We start from the raw sequence: 20,278 nt of genomic DNA on the forward strand, positions 1-20,278 counted from the left end.
GAGGCTGCAGGAGGACTGGAGGGGGGATCGCTGTCCACTGAAGGGAAAGAGGAAAGAGGGCCCGTGTCTTTGATACCTGGAGTGCTCGCTATAAAAGAAAAGATGAGCATCCCCACTCCTAAAATATCGTTTCTCGTTAAAAACAGCCAAGGCTTCTTAGCAAAACAGCTATCATAAACCTAAACATCTTCCCATACCAAGTGCCAAGAAAACTATGAAAACCAGTTAGGCTCATGTCAAAAGGAACTGCAGAGTGAACTTCAAGAGGCTCTCACTACCTAAAAGTGGCATGATTTGAGGTTCAAAGAAGAACATTTTAAATGATTAAACCTCATCCAAAGTGTTTACCTGTAAGTTTATAATTACATGTATATTAATTGGACACCTTTGGAGGATAAGAGAAAACCAATTCGTTATCTTGAAAACTAGTAAATAATCAAAATTTTATCCTGCCACTCAGTAACCACATGGTATATGAGAGACAGCATTTCTTTATAAGTGTACTCAAAGTAATAAATGAAAATAAAACGCAGAATTAGAAAACCCCTGCATGCAGGAACTAATAAATCAAGGCATCCATTCCGTAACAGCTAAGAAGGGCATCAGCGGCCAAGACCTCAACACCACAATCAGACGCCAGGCTCATCCTGATGGAAGATCTCAACCCCGACTGCAGTCTTTCCCAACGGGCTGAACCGTAGCCCAATCAGCCCCTGCATCCACCTGCCCACTGGCAAGTCACACCAGCACAGTGCTCCAGGGCAGTCCGCACAGCAACAGAGCTTCAGCCGGTTACACGACACCTCTGCCGAGGCCTGAACTGCCCAGCCACCCTCAGAGCTGGAGGGAGCCATGTGACTGAATCCCAGGCAAAGGAATGGTGAGTGCCCGCTGTGTCTGAAGGCCCATTTGCTGACTTCCCCTCCTGCAAACTGGGACATGGGAGGGCCTGAATCAATACCCTGTGGACACAGGCTGGCAGCCCCCCTCTCCTGCAGACTGGCCTCAGCAGGAATCCAGTCTATAACATTGGGTGGCTTAATTATTTTTCCTTTCTACTCAACGTCCTAGATTCCTCGTATGATTGGGGCCATGGCCTGGACCCTAGAACCTAACCTTTGTGCTCCAATCCTTGATGACATCCTTTCTTAAAACTCCAAGGAACCAGCAAGAACCAGAAAATACACAACCTGCCGTCTCCTCCTGACGTGCAGCGTGGCGGCTTCTCACCCTGCAGCACTGCTTCCGCAGAGACAAGCCTCTGGGGGCCCTGATCTCGGCGGACCACCAACTCGCCTCAGGGCCCCAATCTGCTTAACATTTAATGAGGCACTCAGGAAAAAAATAAGGGTATTTTAGATAATTTTACTTCTACAAAATTACCGGAAGAAAATAGAGAAGTACCAAAATATCTCTCTAGAAATATATTCGCTGCAGTGAGATTTATTAACACAATGAAAGACCAGCAGTAGGGAGTTGGTTACATAAATCGCAGCCCACGTATCCACAGGAGACTGACTACTCAGATGTCATTAGTTTTAAACAACAGTAATATTAAAAAACATCCATCGTGTAATAATAACTAAGAAAATCAGGGTTCAAAATCTATATGATACAGTTTATATATAAATGTGTAAGAGTTATAGGTTCAGATGTAAAAAGCAGAAATGAGTAGATCGATAATATTAACAGTAGGCATTATTTTCTCAAATATTCTACAATTTATATGTATTAATATTAACTGCAAAATTAATGCTAATAAGAAAATGCAAGGAAAAGCCAACTCCTTAAAGAAAACAGGGTCTATGTGTATAAGGTTACAGTTGCTGTAGGCTTACTTGTACTGTGGGAGAAGGAATATCACCGTGTAAAAATATACTCATTGTTTCGTAATTACTCAAAATGCTAATTACTATGCCACAGGCACGAGAAAAAGCACAATATACTCTGGAGACACGGTATCTATGATTTACTTTGTCCTTCCCAAAATATGAATCGGTCAGGACAAATACCACCCAAAAGGCCCCTGCATCTCCCTCCTCCTCAACACCACAGAAAAAGTGCACACCTGCCCTGACAGGGTCCCGCCCTCCCACGTGCTCGTCGGAAGGGCTCTCAGCTGGCCACTCCATCTGACGCTTTCATTCTGCATAAGCATTAACAGGGGACAGTTTCTTCTTCGGGGACAGAAGCGCAGGCTGACTCATTAGAAACAGCACTGAGTCAAGGAGTCTACCCCAGAATAAACTCCACGGCTTGTGACAGAGCTGACTTCTCCGGGCCTCAGTTTCCTCACTTGTAAAATAAAGGCAGCAGATGATAAAATCTAACGTCCCCTCTTTTCTAACATTCTAAGAATCATCGTGAAAAGAACAAAAGCTAGGTGAGGGTGGCTAATTCCATACATACACACTAAAAAATGTAACTCTGTTTTTTAAGTCACGATTGTGACTTCCCATGGAAGTAACGTTGCTACAACATGAAATACTAATAAATGTATATAAGGAAACTAATACCATACAGACATGATCTCATCAGAGTTTATACCCCTCTTATTCTTTTAATTACCTTTTATGGCATCCTAGACCAAAGCTCTGGCCGTCGTAACGTAATTTACTATATTAAATATTGAGGTTTATGACCCTGATATTCTATCAAACTCCTCCTAAAGGTTCTCATAATTCCTTATTTTGTGAAAAAGAAAAAAAAGGAAGGAAGAAAGAAAAAAAGACATGAAAAAATTAAGCTGTAGATAGGTTCATGATCTTTGGGAAAGAAAGTAAAAGTTCTAAAAATAGGATAATAGGGAAATATGAAAGACACAATATAGGAGAGCTTCCATTTTTACAGCTCTCTCAAGTGTCAGCTCAGAATAAACACATTTCATAAAATGTGGCACATGGATACACTGAAGGAGATAATCTGCTTCCCATTACGTTGAAATATTATAGAACAGAACTGAGAAATCTGAGGGATGTTATTCTTCCTAGATCAAAAGGGTTTAAAGGTCTCCTTTGACAAAAAGAACAAAGCTTCATTACAATAACAACAAATATATTTTTATTGGAAATCCAAAAAATGTTTTTTATAGAGAAATCCAATATCATGCTCAAGAGGCGTATTTCTCTGGAGCCAAAAGTTGACCTTCAGGGGCGGGGTGGAGGCCTAGGTACCAGGCAGGTGAGAAAACGATGCTGGGGTTTCCACACTGCGGTTGGAAAACCGCCGTCTCTCAACGCCATTCTGCGCGTCCTCGACCTACTCTGTGTCAAGGGCTTGTGACACGTGCTTCAGTTAAACAGGCAGGGGTCCCTGGGTGTCAGAGTTTTACTCAGAATATGACCAAAAGCACCTGTAGTGAACAGGTATTCTGATTGACACCACTCCTCCGTAAAACTATTCCAGTGGGTGATCCCCCAGCCAGTCCAGAGAAAAGCCGGTGTGCACCAATTTGCTGGATGGCATAGCCACATCGAATAAAGCATCCACATATATTATCCAAACACTATTCAAAAATGAAAGCACCATGTGCCAAGCTTAGTTCTCTTGTGCTTAACGGAACACATTTAGAGACTCGTAACACTGCGCATTCCTGGTCAGAGAGCGCAAACTGAAGACGCCGCTCACACCACAGTGTGTGTCTGTGTTTCCCGGGCACATGTACGAATGCAAAATGCACAAGCAGGTGCTGAATAAATGCTTCAAAAATAAAATAAAAACTCTGAGAGTTCCGTTATATGTAAATAAGATTGCACATTTCTTCAAACAGTAAATTTGAAAAACATATTGCCTGAAACATAATGCCTTCTGTTGAAACAATGCTCTTTGTGACGGCATCATTTTGAAAAATCAAACACATATGGCAATGACAACTTTGCAAACTTTATAGGCTATTTTAATTATACACAAGATTTAACTCTGCTAAGTCTCTTTCTCCAGGTGTGGGACACACTTACGTTTTCGTATATTACAATCTATGTATTGTATTGCTGGAGACGACAGATGAGAAAAATGAAGCTAATGAAATACTATGAAACCGACACCATGAAAAGAGAAAAGGCCATCTTCTGATAAGGACGATGGCCCACCATCTGTCCCCCTGCCAGTCGGTGACAATTATAAATATTCCATCAGTCTTCTGATGGGTGAAGGTGATAAACGACGTAAAGACTACTTCTGCAGATTCTGATGCTCCTTCCTGATCTAATCTGAGGTCTAACAGATGACTCAAGGCGAGGCTCAGGGCACACGCTGACTAATTGATCACGCTCTGAAGACGGAAAGGGGTCTAAGCTCCACATTGTGACAGGGACAGTCCAGCTGTGCTGAGGCAGGCCTTGCAACCCAAGGTGTCTCCTTGGGATGCTCAGACAGCAAATACAGCAAGTGGCAGAACCATCCGGCTGCATCCTGAGAAATCATCTCAGTAACATTTCAGTAACAACAGCAGCACAGGTCACAAATGGCATCAGCCTTTCAACACAAGACGGAAGGAACAACAGCGCTCAGAAACCATCGGACTCCTCCGCTCAGAGTGGCTTTAATGGCCCTGGGGACAAGGGCTTGGGGGTCTCGGTGGCTGCACATCATGCTCGATGGCACCGAAACCAACACTCCCTTTCAGTCTATCAACTTTTCACTGTTTAGGAAAAGGTTATACCTAAAAGTACGAAAGCACAGTAAATATGACACAAATACAAACTAAGTGTAACATATACACAAAACAAAAATGTAAATACGAAGTAAAAGGGGAGAGAAGTTACACCAGTCCGACAGCAGACCAAAGAAACTGCAGTCGCGATCTCAGTATCAGACAAGGGAGTGAAGAATGTCACAAGGAGAAAGAAGGTTACTTCGTAGACTTCATCAGGAGCACAAGAAAATCACTAGTGTCTATATACCTAATAACACAACTTTAAGTTACACTAATTGCCAAGAGAAATTTTTAAATTCACAATTAAAATCAAAAGATTTCAGTATCCCTCTCAAAAATGGATAGAACTGGGCAGAAAGCCAGCAGGGACCCAGCAGGCAAGGTGACACGTGGCTCACTTTCCTGACAAGGACGGTGGCTTCATGGAGGAGCGCATACGCCCAGACTCACTCCACTGCAGACTTGGAAACACGTGCGGTTCTGTGTGTGACGGGTGTACCGCAAAGCTCTTTAAAAACAGCAACGGGTTTCCAAGTTGTGTGAACCTGGGCATCATAACATTGAGTGGAAAAGCGGAAGTCCAAAAGGATGACATACAGCATGGTCATTTTTTTCTAGGACAGAAAATTACTAAACTAAAAGTGTACTCTTTAGGGTTACCCCTAGATGCAGAAGGGGGCAGCAGAGAAGGGGGGGGAAGGAGGGGAAGACTGACCAGGCACCACTCCCCCAAATGAGGGTTGCAGGGTTACTGCTGTGCAAAGGTAACATCAAAGAGAGAGGCACTGGAGAGAGAGATTTCGTACCCTGAGATAGTAAAACCCATCGGCAGGATAAAATATGTAAGCCCATGTGACGTGTGTACCAAAAAATAAAGACACAAATAATAGTAACAGTATTTTAGCAGTCTTTCCATTTTGAAGAAAAAATTAATACAGACAAAAAAGTGTTAAGACAGTAAAATATTTGCATAACAATGAACAAATCTGATCTAATACATTATACATACCCAGAGGGAAAACGTATTATTCCTAAAATTGTATAATGTATTAAGCTATAAAGAAAGTCAATAAACTCCCCAAAATAGAAGCTATCTAGCCAAAATAGCTGATTGTCATGCAATAAAAGTTGAAATAAAAAACAAAGCAGGGCTCACTTGGCGGCAGTGATTTCAAAACTGAGCGCTACACAGAAGATTAAGCTGCCCCTGTGCCAGATGTCAGTCAAGTCCAGGGGTCACCTCACACCCCCCAACACACCCACCCTCACAGGAACCCAAACAGAAGACCCTGCCACCCTTCTAATCCATGACCTTAGAAACACCTCTTTGTTTAAAAGGAAACACTTCGAATAATTATTTAAAGATAGAATGAGCCCATAAGAAATGTTCAGCAATTCGGTGAGGTGCGCACACACACACACAAGTCCGAGACAGGAGCATCCCAGAACGACGCCAGTGAGAGAGCATTCGAGAGGTATCTACGGTCACCAACCTCATCTGTAATCGCAACACAACCTCAACTTTGAAATTCTAATGGGATTTTCATAGCTTAATAAATTAATTGCAAAGGTCATATACAAACTGAAAAGCAGAGAAAGAGCCAGGGCAATTCTGAAAAAGAATAAAGAGGAACAAACTCAGCCTATTACAGACGGAAACAGAGATGGAAGCAAGAAGACAGCAAATAATACCCAGTCAATTCTTGGAAATAATTGTCAAGCTACATATCTACGCCCAGTGAAAATATCTTTCACAAACAAAATCACATACAAACAACCACAGAAACCCAGAATTTCCTGCCAGGAGATTCTCTCTAACCTGAGTGGTGAGTATATCATAGATAATTGTTTCACTACTGTTGGGCTAATAGCATGTATACATCTAATGCCCTTAGGTATTTATAACGAATTTCACCAAAACATTAAAAGTAGAAAAAGACAGACCATACAAATACTAGGTTGACGACCCCTAGCTGTATCCGTGCATGACCTTTCACATGTGTTCAGTGTCTGGGAGTCACAGAGGAAGGCTGTTACTTGGTCAGAATAGAGAGGAAGAAGAGGTTAAAATAATTTTACCTTTTCAGCCAGAGAAATTTGGAGGTAGAAAAAGGAAAATAAGAAGGACAGTGCATTTCCCAGGGAAGACAGGTGTGTTCGGAAGGGAGAGTGAGGCCAAACGTGTCGTCCCGGAGAGGACCATCTCCGCAGCTGCCCCGGCACCGGTGCTGGCCGTGCTCCGTTCGCGCGCCACGCTCTGCGGTCGCAAAGGCCCTGTGGCCTGGCTTTCCCAAAGGCCCCATTCTACATGCTGTGAACCTGTGGCTAGTGGAAACCAGACGGCCTTCAAGGGGGCAGAACAAAGACTACGCCCAAGACTCAGAGATATGCAGGCAGAGAGGACTGAGGGGTGGCCTGGGAAGAGCAGATCGCAAGCTCACCAGCCACTCCTCAAAGTGGTGGCGCAGAGAGCACGTAAGTGAACAGGTGAACCAGGACACAGGCCGGGAATCAGACAAGGGAGAGGGCACTGGTACCAAGATCCAACTCGTGCTCCTGACGTGGGATCACGCAGCCACGCTCTTCCACACACTGACGCCACAGTGAGGAGAGGAGCAAGTGGCCGGGGACTAAGAACTGTTTCTCAAAAGAGGCCGTGTACTAACTAGAGACACTTTTTAGATTGTTGGATCACATTAAGGTTTAGAACGATGAAGGAGGCCGAATCAGCTATGGACAGACAGCCACGCAGCCTCCGCACACCCTAATTACGCTGTGAGTGAATGTACCACCACAAGAACTCCAAATGGTGGGAAGAAAACACCAGTGAGAATCAGGCCCACGCGTGTGTGAGCTACATGCTGAGTGCCTGTGCATCCTCTCTGTCTCCTCGTGCCCTCACACACAGAGCTACTATCACCTCCCATGCCGGGAAAGAGAAAATGAAGGCAATGGAAGTTTTGTCTTCTAAGAAAGGTACGATGTTTTTGGATTATTTCTCTAGCTTAAAACTTAACTTACTGATATACTGGGGGGAAAATGATTTATTCTAAATGAGTAACTAGTTTGTTCATTTCCTTGATTTTCTGTTGCAAAGCAAACGAGATTTTTCTTCACATGGTTGTAACAAGAGGGTAAATACTTCTGCTTCTGTTTACAGCAGGTTCGCAAGGACAAGGGAAGGGGAGGAACGGACCGGCTAGGAATCGTCTGCCACTTCCCACACTGCCATCGGCTCTCAGAGGCGGCTGCTACTGCCCCCACCTCAACGCTCCACACCCTCTGGCCAAGGGCTCCACTTAGTACTTCACTGAACAAGGGACGTCTTTATGTTTCTGCTAATTGAACATTTCATTTTTTTCCTTCAATTGCCTAAGTAGCATATTTTTCCGAGTTGTATACTAATTTGGAATTTGTGAAGCCACTCTTGCTTGTATACATCCAATACATGATGATTAATATAAGATCCTTCATGAAACTCCTTTTCATACTTTCCATGAATTAAATGAAAATGAACCATTACCTTCTATGTATTTATATACATGGGCTCACGTACAGAACTTGTATAATTTTCATGCTTTTAAAGCCATGGAGTCTCACAAACAGAAACAGATGGACTCAAAATTTCTTTTAAATTAACTTTTTGACCTAATTCTTTATATAGGGTTAAATATACTTCACACAACTCCCACAAAAATCAGCACCAGCTTCTCCAGATGAATCAAACAGCAAACTACCGAAAAAATTAGTATTAATTAAAACAAACTGCATTATTTCTCTAGCAATGCACACAAAAATACTAATTTCTGGAATGCATTTAACTAGCACCATTTGCTTTGACCTTTAAAAGAATCACACACTTTCATGATTTGGATTCTAAGATAATAAAAGAGAGAAAATCAAACACCTAACAGCTCTTTGTGTGAAGGCTCAAGAAACATTAAAAATTTCCAGGCCAAATTAAAATAAAAACGCAAAACACTAAACCTTTCTTTGGGGCAACTACCTATTATATTTAACAGGCTTAAAACAAAATGTGTCAAAGATCAAGAGTAAGTTATCTGGTATGTCAAATGCATAAGGTCAAAGGTACAGTTTTATTAGGTCAGAGGTGGTATAAATAAAATCTTGTGTGCCAGAGATGGGTCACAGACCTTACGTATATAATATAAAGACATCACAGATGACAAGTAATAACTTTAAGTAGAACAAGTGTGTTTACGATAGATACCTTCACTGATTAAAAATGAAATTTCCACATGAGAAATAAAACACTGCCTTCCTATACCACATAACTCCTGTGCTGTACTACACATTTGTGTTTGGGAAGAAGGGGTTATAACTAAAGTCACCACAGTCCTGCACGGCTTAGTGACAGCAATTCTGGATTTCTGAGAAGTGCGAGAGTGGATTTCAGGGTTGTGCGAACGTGACAGAGGCACTTACACGCACCCAGATGCTGCGGCCTACCCATCACGCACCTGGGCTGTGTGGCGTGGCCTACTGCCCCTGGGCCACAGTCTGCACGGCCTGTCACTGCACTGAAGGCTGTGGGCAACTGCAACCCAATGGCAAGGACTTCTGCACCTAAACATGGGAAGGTGCAGTACAACGGGACACCTGGGGAGGGCACGCACGGCGACTGGGCTCGCAGGACTGGAACTGTCTGGGGGAGGCAGTGAGTGGGGAGTGAATGCAAAGGCCAAGGCCGGGACGGCACACACCTGTAGACTTGATCAAACACTGCACACCTGGCCTACACTAAATCTGTTTTTAAAATTATCTGTCTTCGATAATTCAATTACCTTAGCTTTCCGTAATTTTTGTACTTTATAAACCTTAAAATTTTTAGCTTTTCAACTCTTTTGTACTAACACTTAGCTTAAAACACAAACCCACGCCCTGAGAGGCTGGCTCGGCCAGTTGGAGCATCATCCCATATACCAGAAAGTTGTAGGTTCGACCCTCGGTCGGGGTGCACATGGGAGGCAACCAATCGATGTTTTCCTCTTTCACATCCATGTTTCTCCCTCTCTCTCTCCAATCAGTAAACATATCCTTGGGCGAGGATTAAAAAAGGGTGGGGAGTGCGTTAAATATCATCCGCACCTACACTCAGTAAGGCTCTCAGAGGACCACAATAACCTTTCCCGGGCTTCTTGGGAGATGCTCAACAAACATGGGTTTTTTTCATCTTTGGGTAGTTTTAGAAATTTGTTATTACAAGTAAAACCACTAAGTTCATAGATTAGTGATGCCATCCATATCTCAAAGACATCTGGATAAAAAAATTTACAAAAGCACTTATACAAGTCTAAATTCCATTGAAATAATAATTATAAATTGATAAATGATGTATTTCCAAAAATTTCTAAATCATATACTACCATTAACTTAGTACATTATCATATATACTATCATATAAAATAGCATATTATTTTATATGAAATTTATATTGTCAACTGTTGGCCAAGAATGGTAGAGAATCACTAATAATTCTTTCTTTATATTACTAAAGTATAAAAATGCCATAACCTGTTTTATACTGAAGTGACATAAAAAGCAGTATTTAGTTCTCACTTCTATGTCTCTTGTTAATATGTGCACTAAAAGAACAACACATCTGTATACTAGTACAGTTACTGAGTGTTCCATAGTCGTCAGTAGCCACAGAAACACCCCCCACACACAGAACCCCCGGTGGGGAGAGGAGAGCTCACCACTTCCTCGTCGGACAGCTCCCGCCCTTGGATGCTGCTGCTCTCTCTCACCGCCTGCTGGTGCTTCCTTCCTTTAATGTGGCTGAACAGGTACACCTCTGAAGAGATCTGAAAGCACACGCCCAAAGCCAGGAGATCAACACTGAATTACAACTCATTTTCAACGCTGCCCATTCAACCCATTACATTATAAGCAGGCTGACATCACTGCAGTATTTGTGTGTTAGGCTTACAAACGTTTTCTTTAGGATGGAATTCTGAGAATCCTCTGGGTACACATGGTCCAAAAAGGGCCATTACAGCCAACCTTCATGGGACGTCACTTCCTCTAAGTATCAAGGTTCAGGCTTCGGCACTGAAAACACTCCTTTCCTCTTTTTGGTTCCAATACTGAAAAGCACTGCCTCGGGCCATCACTAAGCAGGCACACTTCCATCCCAGTGGCAGCTGCGTAATTCGGAACTTTGTGGTTCTACTCCTAAATGCTGATATTATTTTTGTACTGCTTACTTTGCATATAAAAAAACCCAACAGAATTCATGGTACTCGGCAGATGCCTTGACCCGAGTATTAAAAATCAAGGAGAGTGCATTTTCGCAGTCCAATAAACTGCAGCCGTAAACCGTAATGCATCTCCGCCGTGCTGAGAAGGACCACCCACCAGGACGCCGCACAGAGAACACTGCTTCTTCCTCTCGTAAGGGGTCAGCTTGGGGGCGTAATCGGGGTTTGCGTGCCGTCCACTGCTCAACTCAGCAGCTTTTTCTTTTCTCTGTTCCATCTGCTCCATGTGTCTTCGGATGCTTTCATCGTGCTGCAGATGAAGTCAGAGTGTGACGATATACCACGTTATCCAATGTATACTGATAACTTGAAAAAGTATTTCTATAAAATAATAGGACAGCTTAATTCAACGTTAACCTGAACAGGAGGACAATTCGCATAAAGCCCTTAAACCTCCCCCGCACATACAGCGACGTTTCCGACAGCGGCTCCAGGGAGGCGCACCCTGGGGCGTTAATTAGTGCTTCTGGAAGAGGTTCCACAGTCAAGTAAACGTGGGAAATAGTAAGCGAGAGCTAGAAAGGCTTTTAAAATGTAACTTTATAAAGCCTGTAGCGTGTCACTGTGCATCAGCCAAGACCCAGTCAACGGAGCTCCCACGAAGCAACCCTCCGCCCACGCATTACGCACGGCGCGCCTTTGGGGAGCAGTTCCCGACCGGCTGCAGGAAACGCCGACCCAGGGGTGAGGGCCCAGCGCATCTTCACAGCAGAGAAGGCCTGTCAGGCCAAGGACCTCTTCCCCACGCCCACTGCGCTTCTAGCTGTCTGTACCTCCGGTGACTTCCCCGAGGAAAAAAACATACACACTAAGAAACACCACCTTGGACCTGTCTCCACGCTCACGTTTTATACGGCTGCAATGGCATCCCACCCAGGGACCCGTTTCCCTATACATGTAACTCGTCTTTTACAATTCAGCTCAGGAATCATTCCCTCAAATCACTTCCCCGACACCTTCCATGAAGACTAAGTGCCCCCTGTACTTCCACAGCGCTCTGTGTAAACAAGCCTTCATCCCCGTGGACATTTTCTGCTGGAACCGCCCACTGGAGCTGAGTGCCCTGAAATTTGGAATCATGTCTTACTCACGTCTGTCCCCAGGCCTACCACACGCTCGGTAAACATTCCCTGTATTAAACTTAAAGGCAGGACAAAGCCCTCGGGCCGCACGACCAGCAAGGCTGGTGCGCTGCCGCACGGAACCCACTCCCTCTGTGAGGAGGCACCGCACAAACAGCTGGGACAGAATGTGAAGTGTTCACACTGCCAGACACTGCAGTGCTCGTGGTGAAGACCTTCTACAAATGCCAGCTTGTCACAACCTCCCAAGCTACAAATGCACAAATCACTGCTCAGTAAAAACAAGAAAGGTTAAAGTGTGTTTAATATTTTCCCTCAATTGCTTCGTCTTGTTAAAACAAATTTCGTTTTCAGAGAGTTGAAGTAGCCCATACGATGGTGGGCAAGTCCTATGTCTTGTTACCCAAAGATTACGAGGACACACTTGTTCAGTGAGCAAGACTCCCTCTGCTGCACCACCAACAGTGCTACCGCGTCACAGCGTCACACGCGAGTCCCCACCTTTAGCTGGATTTTCTTCTGCAGCTCCTCCACGGCCTCCTGCTGGGCGGCTGTGAGCGCGGCCAGCCGCTCCTCCCGGTCTCTGTGAGAACACGGAGGAGGAACAAACCTCGTGGTTAAAATTCAGTTAGGATTCACAGGCCTGTGTATGCTAAAGAGTTGTTATTTTTTAGTATTAATTTTGTCAGTGACTGTTAAGTCCCAGATGAGCTGCTCACTGAGTGTTTGGAAAGCAGCAAAGATTACTGGTTATGAAGTAGGTCTCTGGACCCGGGCAGGGGTTTACACACTAGCTCTAGGACACTGTCACTTAAACATGCCAGTAAAACCACAAGAGAAGAGCAGAGAAGGCACGAGCTCACAAGCAGAAGAGGAAACCATCACAGACACATTAGGAGACACACAGGGAGCGATGGCCGGGTTCCCATCGAAACTCTCTGAGTGAGGTCACTGTGGGACTGAGCAGACAAAGGCTACAAAACAGCTGTTAGAAACATGTTCAAATAATGAAAAGTGCACCAAAATAAAGAAAAATATTAAGACAGCGATTTAACAAATTGGGAATCTCAGCAGAGAAAGAAAAACATTTTACAAAAGTGTTCCAACAGAAGGGATGAGACACCCTTGGACAAAGTCGATTCTGGGGAGCGGCGCAGAGGACAGGATGGGTCTGCAGCGTCCTGCGCTGCCGGAGAGGAAGGAGGTCTGGGAAACAGCCGTGGTGCGTCCAAGACACACAGGCCACGCAAAGGACTCCCCAGGTCCAAAGTGGGAACAAGCTGAGCAAAAAAATGAGTGACATAACACTGGTTTACAACCCAAAGGATAAAAAACACATCCATGGGTTCACAGTGATGCAAAGCCAATCAGTGAATCAGTGGGATTCATTGCAAATAAGTTACAGGGGGATTCTTCTATCCCCCGGGGGGAGGGGGCGCTGTGCATGGTGGCTTAGCACAGCAAGAGGAGCACAGCACAGCAAGGGGGGTCTTCACAGTAACTCACACGGTGAAGAACCCCAACACACACTGTCTTCCCCAGGGATCGAAGTGAACGAATCAGTGGTCTGGTCCAGCCAAGAGCATGAACTTCTGACAAGTCAGGAACACAAGCTCACATCTACCCCTGTGGTCCTCCAGTCGGAGTCAGTGACCCTGATCTAACCATGAGAAAGCATCCGTTGACTCCTAGCTGGGGAACGCTCCACCAAACACCTGACCACTCCTCCACACAGTCAAGGGCATCTAAACCACGGAAAAGCCGAGGCGCTAAGGGAGCTCAGAGGAGCCTTGAGAGAAATGCCAATGAAAGACCCAGAGAAAGAACAGCCACACACTCCCCAAATCTGATGGAAAACAGTCATGTAAAGAGTCGGACAACCATGAAGAGAACCTACCAAGGCAAATCACAGTCACACAGAAACATGAAAGGGCCAAGACAGTCCTGATAAAGAGGAAAGGGAGCGATAGCATTAAACACCAAGAATCACTACAGAGCTTTGATAAGTAAAGCAGAGAGTAAAAAAAAAGTGACCCCTGGCCCGGGAGACAGAGCCCACAAACAGACCCAGGTACCCATAAAATCTTGGTTTATGTCAGAAAACTTAGTAGGTCAGTAGGAAAAAGCTGATTTTTCAATAATACACGTTAGGGTATTCATATGAAAATGCATGGAATTATATTTCTATCTCAAACCACACAATAAAATAAATTCTTAGTAGGTAAGCACTGTACTATTAAAGAAAAACTACGACATTTTAAAGAGTGTCTTATGACTCAGAACAAAAAAAATTTCATAAACAAGATTAGCAAGCACAAATCACAGCTTTTCAGTTTTACTACACTGCAATCAAGGATTATATTAATCAAAAGACATCACAATAAGAGTGAAAGGCAAGCCACAACCTACCAAATTCATGTGCAGTATGTGTAGCTGGTGAGGAAGCAGTATCTACTAAAGGTAATTCCTAAACATCAATAAAATAGATCCCAATAAAGAAATAGGCAACAACTTAAACAGGCATTATATATTTTTAAAAACTGAGTAGTTGGTAAGTATGCAAAAACTGCTCAGCCTTACCTTTAATCTTGGATAGTAAATTTTTTCATCCACCAAATTGGCCACAATTAAAAGGTCAGGAAAAAAACCACATGTCAGCAAGGTGCGCACCAAAAGGGACTTAGGTTTCGCCAACGAAATGCTTTTTCCTGGCCCTTTGCATTTTAAACAAGTGATTTTTAAACTGCAGGGATGGCCAAAGGTCATTTATCGTAATCAGAGTGATAACATGCCAACCAGACTGTTTCCACCCAAAGACCATGGCTGAGCCTCTGTGGCCTGCCATTCAATGCCTGACCACTTCCAAGGCGAGTCCTCAGACCTCTGATCACTTATTCTCCCAGCGTGTTCCTAAAACTTCCCTTTGCTTAATGAAGCCAGAATCAAACTCTCTTGCAACCAAAAAAAATCTGAAAATATCAAGTTTCCCATCTAACAGAAATGTTCAAAAGGTTTCATTTTAATATGATGCCATAATGCCTATAAATCAAAATTATTTACATTTCTGTATTGGGACTATTTCTAAAAAAAAAAATCTACATGACAGCAACTGGCTTCATTTGATGACCTGATGTGAATATTCACACACTGCAAAACGTTCGTCAGGATCAGGCGGCAGGTGAGGTACCTGGCTCTCTCCCTGGCTGCATCCTCACGGGCTTTTTCCTTTTCCTGCCTCTGCTGTTCGATCCGCGCTTCTTGCTCCTTCCTCTTCATTAGCAATTCCTCCACACGGGCCTGCCGTTCTGCCTCCAGCGCTCTCTTTCTTTCCTAACACAGAGGTGTGTGGTAAGATGTTAAACTCACGTGTGAAGGGATTAAAGGTGACACAGCTGTGACACACACGGATAATCAAACGTCGGTGATACCTGGTTTTCTTGTCACTGACCAGTGTTACACATAGTGATCAGAATAAAAAGCTACTTTCAGCAGATACTATGCTACTCATATTCTCTGAGAACCTAATAATGTTTCCTGGTTAAATCACTTCTAAAGCCTCGTGCTCAGAAATGGTTGTAGAAACACCTGAACATCACGAACAAGGCGCAGCGGACAGATTTCGAGTCTGAGGGAAGCTTCCAGAAAGGAACTACTGAAGACCAGCTTGTGGTGCGGAGATGAGGTGCTGGGAGTCAGTACGTTTCAGTGAGTGGGTGCCGGCTCGGACGCCCTAATTGTGTTTCCAGACCCCACTGTGTACCAGCTGGGGGACTCTGATCTAGTCACATTGTATCTGTGCTGAAACACCAGTAATAATTGTACTTATCATCATCATCATCAAGGTGGAAAAGGCTTCATCGACACAGGGTGAGCTTCACTGTGGAACACTGTGCCCCCCAGGACATTCCTGCCCGGTGGGGTACTTCTGCTAATTCCCGCCGTATTACTGGCTGCACTGATGCATTTCTTTCAGTTCACCCCCACTCCCCAGGCAGTGCACAAAATCTCTCCTGCCTCCTGTTTACCAGTAACAAAATATGTTTCATAAATCTATACAACTACAAATAAAGATAACCCTATGGCGAAAGAATTAGAAAAGTATCTCCCAACTCTTAAGGCTTCTGAAACCGCTTGGACACCCCCCACCTCCCCGCAACTCCCCAGGTATTTTGCCTCACAGTCAGGAACGTGTTCACAGCATCCTCCCCCCCTCACACCCGGGATACAGCAGGTGCTCAGTACACGCTTCCCACATGAAAATCCTACCTGGACGGCTTCGTCACGCGCCTGCTTCTCCTCCTGCCTCCGCTGACGTTCTTCCTGCAACTCATTCAGCCTCTGCTCATATTCCTTCAGTTTTGATAACACATCATGACGTTTATTCTGGGCTTCCAGGGTATTTATGAAGGCGATTTCATTTACCTTCAACAAAAACAGGGGAAGTGAATTTCAAATCAAGTTAATTCTCGGGCATATCACAAAAATAAACGTAGTAGTCTTTATATTGTAACATAAACAAGTGGTGAGGCATAAAACAAAAACTTACTGACTTATGAGTCTTTTCTTTCAATATTTACCTCAAAAATGGATAACAACCCACTGGATATAATAAGTCCATTGGCCTCGGTAACAACTGATTAAAAAAGTCTGCCATAGAAAATATTTTTAGTTCAAGAAACAAATGAAGGGGCGTGAAGCCCACGTTATAAAGTTTCTACGTAACGTCGCAGTGACCTGCAGCCACCCAAATGACACTAAGGTTCAGGCACATACACGCCATTCTAGTGAGTGTGGACAAACCCTAAATAACAATTACTCTCCCCTGCACATTCCGGCTGACAACCGGGTACAGGTACGGAGCCACAGGCACTGCAGCCTCCCCTTCACGCACAGCAGTTCTCAGGAGCCCATGCTGCCAGAGAGGAGTCTGTGTGGGCCAAGTGTAGCTTATGATGAAGCTGAGAAGAGCCAGCGGGGTCGACTTCTGCATTCTTTAAAGCCACAAAAGTGCGGTGAAGTGGCGGAGGGAAACCGGGCAGGAATGCCCAGGCTCGCGCTCTGTGACGGGAGCAGAGGCTGCAGGAACCTCACCGCGTGGGTCACTAGGACCCTCAGACACAGACCCACATGTACAGGGCCGGCGGCCTCACAGCAACAGGACTAAGGCCACTGAACACACGAAAGTACTTGGAACAACTGGTACTGGTACACAAGTTCTCCACAGGAAAAAAAATTACTCTCAGCCCTAACTCATACCATATACAAAATTAACTCAAAATGGAACACAGACCTCACTATAAAATTAACAATTTCTATAAAAAAGACAAAATCTTAGTGATTTTAAGTTTAGGTAGAGGTGTTTTAAAAAGATTTTATTTATTTATTTCTAGAGAGAAGGGAAGAGAGGGAGAGAGAGAAACACCAATGTGTGGTTGCCTCATGAGCACCCCCTCCCAGGGATCTGGCCCAGAACCAAGGCATGTGCCTTGACTGGGAATCAAACTGGTGACCCTCTCTGCTTTGCAGGCCCATGCTCAATCCACTGAGCCACACCAACCAGGGCAAGGTAAAGATTTTTTTTTAATAGGGCACAAAACTCACCAAGTATGGAAGAAAACAGTCAATATATTAAACTTTATCAACTTGGAAAACTTTAGAACAATGTGTTTAAAACACATTGTAAGGAAAATAGAAAAACAATCCACAGACTGAGAGAACACACTTGCAAGACACAGATCTAATGACCTAACATGAAATCCTCTAAGAAATCCTGACATTTGCAACGAGGATGAACCTGAAAGGCACTATGCTGAGTCAACAAAGCCAGACAGAGAAAGAGAAATATTGCATGGCACCACTTATACTTGACACAAACAAACAAACAGAGTCAAGCTCATGGAAACAAGGAGTAAAAAGGCTGCTGCCAGGGGCTGGGGGCAAGGCACGCGGAGGAGTTGTGAGAGGGCACAGGCTCTCAGTGACACAAGGCTGAGTGTGCGGCGTGGTTGCTGACACTGTTGTGCAAGTGCAATGTGCTCTCACACGCAAAACACAAATGGGTGAGGTGATGGATACGTTCATTTAACTTGCCCGGGAAAGCCCTTCACCGTGTACAGTAGAGCACATCACCGTGTTGTACGCTTTAAATACCTCGGCATTTTATCTGCTCATTATACTTCAATAGAGTTGAGAAAAAGAACACAGTAATAATAAACCAATCTACCTTGAAAAAAATGAACAAGATGAATAAATATTTCACCAAATAAGATATGCAGATAGAAAACAAGTACACAAAAATATGTTCAAAATGGAAAATTAAAACCACACGACACAGTATACACACACGCACTACTGAGAATGGCTAATATTACAACGTGTGACCATGTCACATGTCAGTGAGAACATGGCTCACTGCAACTCACATGCCCTGCCGGCCACGCCAGCCGAAGATGTAACACTATAACCACTTTGGAAAACTTTTTCTTTAACAGTTAAAGATGAACCTATCATAAGACCCTACCAATCCACTGTCAGGTATTTACTCAAGGAAATAAAGGCACACATCTGCACAAAGATTAGAATGTGAATGTTCACTGCGAAACCCGGAAAGAAAAACAAATGTCCATCAACAGGTGACTGAACTAACAAATTATGCTATTTCTGTTTAGTGGTATGGAGTTCTCGGCAATGAAAAGTAACCGATATACCATCAGAAGGGATGAAATCAAAATAACTATGCTGAGTGAAAGACGCCAGAGAAGGAGCACATACTGTGTGATCCCATTCACATAAAATGCTAGAAAATGTTAACATCCACAGTGACGAAAAGCAGATCAGAAACGGCAGTAGTGGTTGGAGGGAGGAACGAAGTACAAGGCAGCACGGAGACACTGTTGAGGGTGAGGGGATTGTTTAAAATCTTCACGGTACTGATAGCTGCAGGAATATATACATGTCGAAACTCATCAATCTGATGCTTTACACACGTGCTATCCACTGTCTATCACTCATACCTCAATAACACCGTAAAATACACCTATGTATCTCACAGGATCACTGTGAGACACTGCACCTAATAAGCTGTATGTGAGCCTGTGAAAGTGCTCTGTTACTGTGGCACAAAATAAACTTCATGTAAACATTAACTTCTCATGCAACAACGGGAAAGGGACGTGGGCAGCTAATTTAATGCTCAAAGCACCAGAGACACCTACCTTGGCTTCTTCCTCTTGGGCTTTTTTGACAATTGCTTGCAACTGCACCTCTCGCTTAAATTCAGCATGAAGCAATTTCTCTTCCATCATCCTACGTCGCTGGTCTAGCAATTCTTCCTTCCACTTGCGGACATCTTTCTCCTGCACACAGTGAATGACAGCGTCGTTACTGTCGGCGCACCTGGTCATCTCACAGACGTGCACAGTGACAAACAGCTTGGGGCCGGCCGAGTCTAGGGCTTGGGCAAAGATGGAGGAGCATGACCGGCGACTCAGAACACACTGCAGGGGCAGCCTGCCCGGCGCCACTGCCCACTGGGTCACTTGCTGGCCCAGCAAAATGAAACTTTTTAAGCCCACACCTGCCTGTCCTCGTCTCGATGGACAGAGTGGCAGTGGCAGCTAACTCACTGGCTTGTTTTGCAGGCTGAGTCACTAACTGCACAGCACTTCGACCACTGCAGTAGACGTGGCTCAACAGCAGTGTTTGCTGTCCTTGTCACACTGCACTACGAAGACACGCAAAACGCAAAGAGGGTGTGTGTGTGAGCCCTACAGACCCAATGTCTCTAGTAACCCAAGGAAGACCACTAAGTAGTTTTATCCTGAGGTTAGAAAATGGTGAGAAGTCTAAAAATTACATGTATTTGCCTAAGAAACATTCTCTGAGGGAAAGAGGATTTTGCCTACAGAGGAACAAAAGGTAGATATAATAGTTGCCCTTAGTTCCTTAAAACATCAAACAGAAGTAAAAGACAAGTGGTGTGCTTGTCTTTTGTGTGATTCAAGGAATCAGATCCAGCACCGATGAGAATAGATGACAGGGAATCAGATGTTTGACTCAACGTGAGTAGGAAAGAAACTAACATTTCAGCTGCATAATTATGTGTTTAACCACCTAAAAAAGAATGGCACAGGGACAGCATGGATTAGAAGCTAGAGGACGGAGCCTCGGGGCCCCAGCTGAGGCGGCGAGGCTGGGGACCCCGTCACTCAGCAAAGGCGACGGCGCCTTGCTCCCGAGGGGCAGCACCGCTTCCGGCC

At 44.3% G+C, this 20,278-nt stretch overlaps 1 protein-coding gene across 4 annotated transcripts in view; it reads right to left on the reverse strand.

Annotated features, from left to right (window-relative positions):
• Positions 1 to 20,278, reverse strand: part of SCAPER (S-phase cyclin A associated protein in the ER) — a 147,010-nt gene that overhangs the window by 94,735 nt on the left and 31,997 nt on the right. For all 4 annotated transcript variants that reach the window (XM_037155898.2, XM_037155896.2, XM_037155897.2 and 1 more), the window contains 6 exons: positions 19,235 to 19,375; positions 16,287 to 16,442; positions 15,208 to 15,350; positions 12,522 to 12,603; positions 11,036 to 11,188; positions 10,375 to 10,482 (listed from right to left, as the gene is read on the reverse strand). In XM_037155898.2, the coding sequence (XP_037011793.2) occupies positions 10,375 to 10,482; positions 11,036 to 11,188; positions 12,522 to 12,603; positions 15,208 to 15,350; positions 16,287 to 16,442; positions 19,235 to 19,375 (783 nt within the window). The remainder of the gene's footprint in view (positions 1 to 10,374; positions 10,483 to 11,035; positions 11,189 to 12,521; positions 12,604 to 15,207; positions 15,351 to 16,286; positions 16,443 to 19,234; positions 19,376 to 20,278) is intronic.

Source organism: Artibeus jamaicensis, unplaced genomic scaffold (genome assembly GCF_021234435.1).
Source record: "Artibeus jamaicensis isolate MK-2021 breed Jamaican fruit bat unplaced genomic scaffold, CSHL_Jam_final scaffold_612, whole genome shotgun sequence".
NCBI lineage: Eukaryota > Metazoa > Chordata > Mammalia > Chiroptera > Phyllostomidae > Artibeus > Artibeus jamaicensis.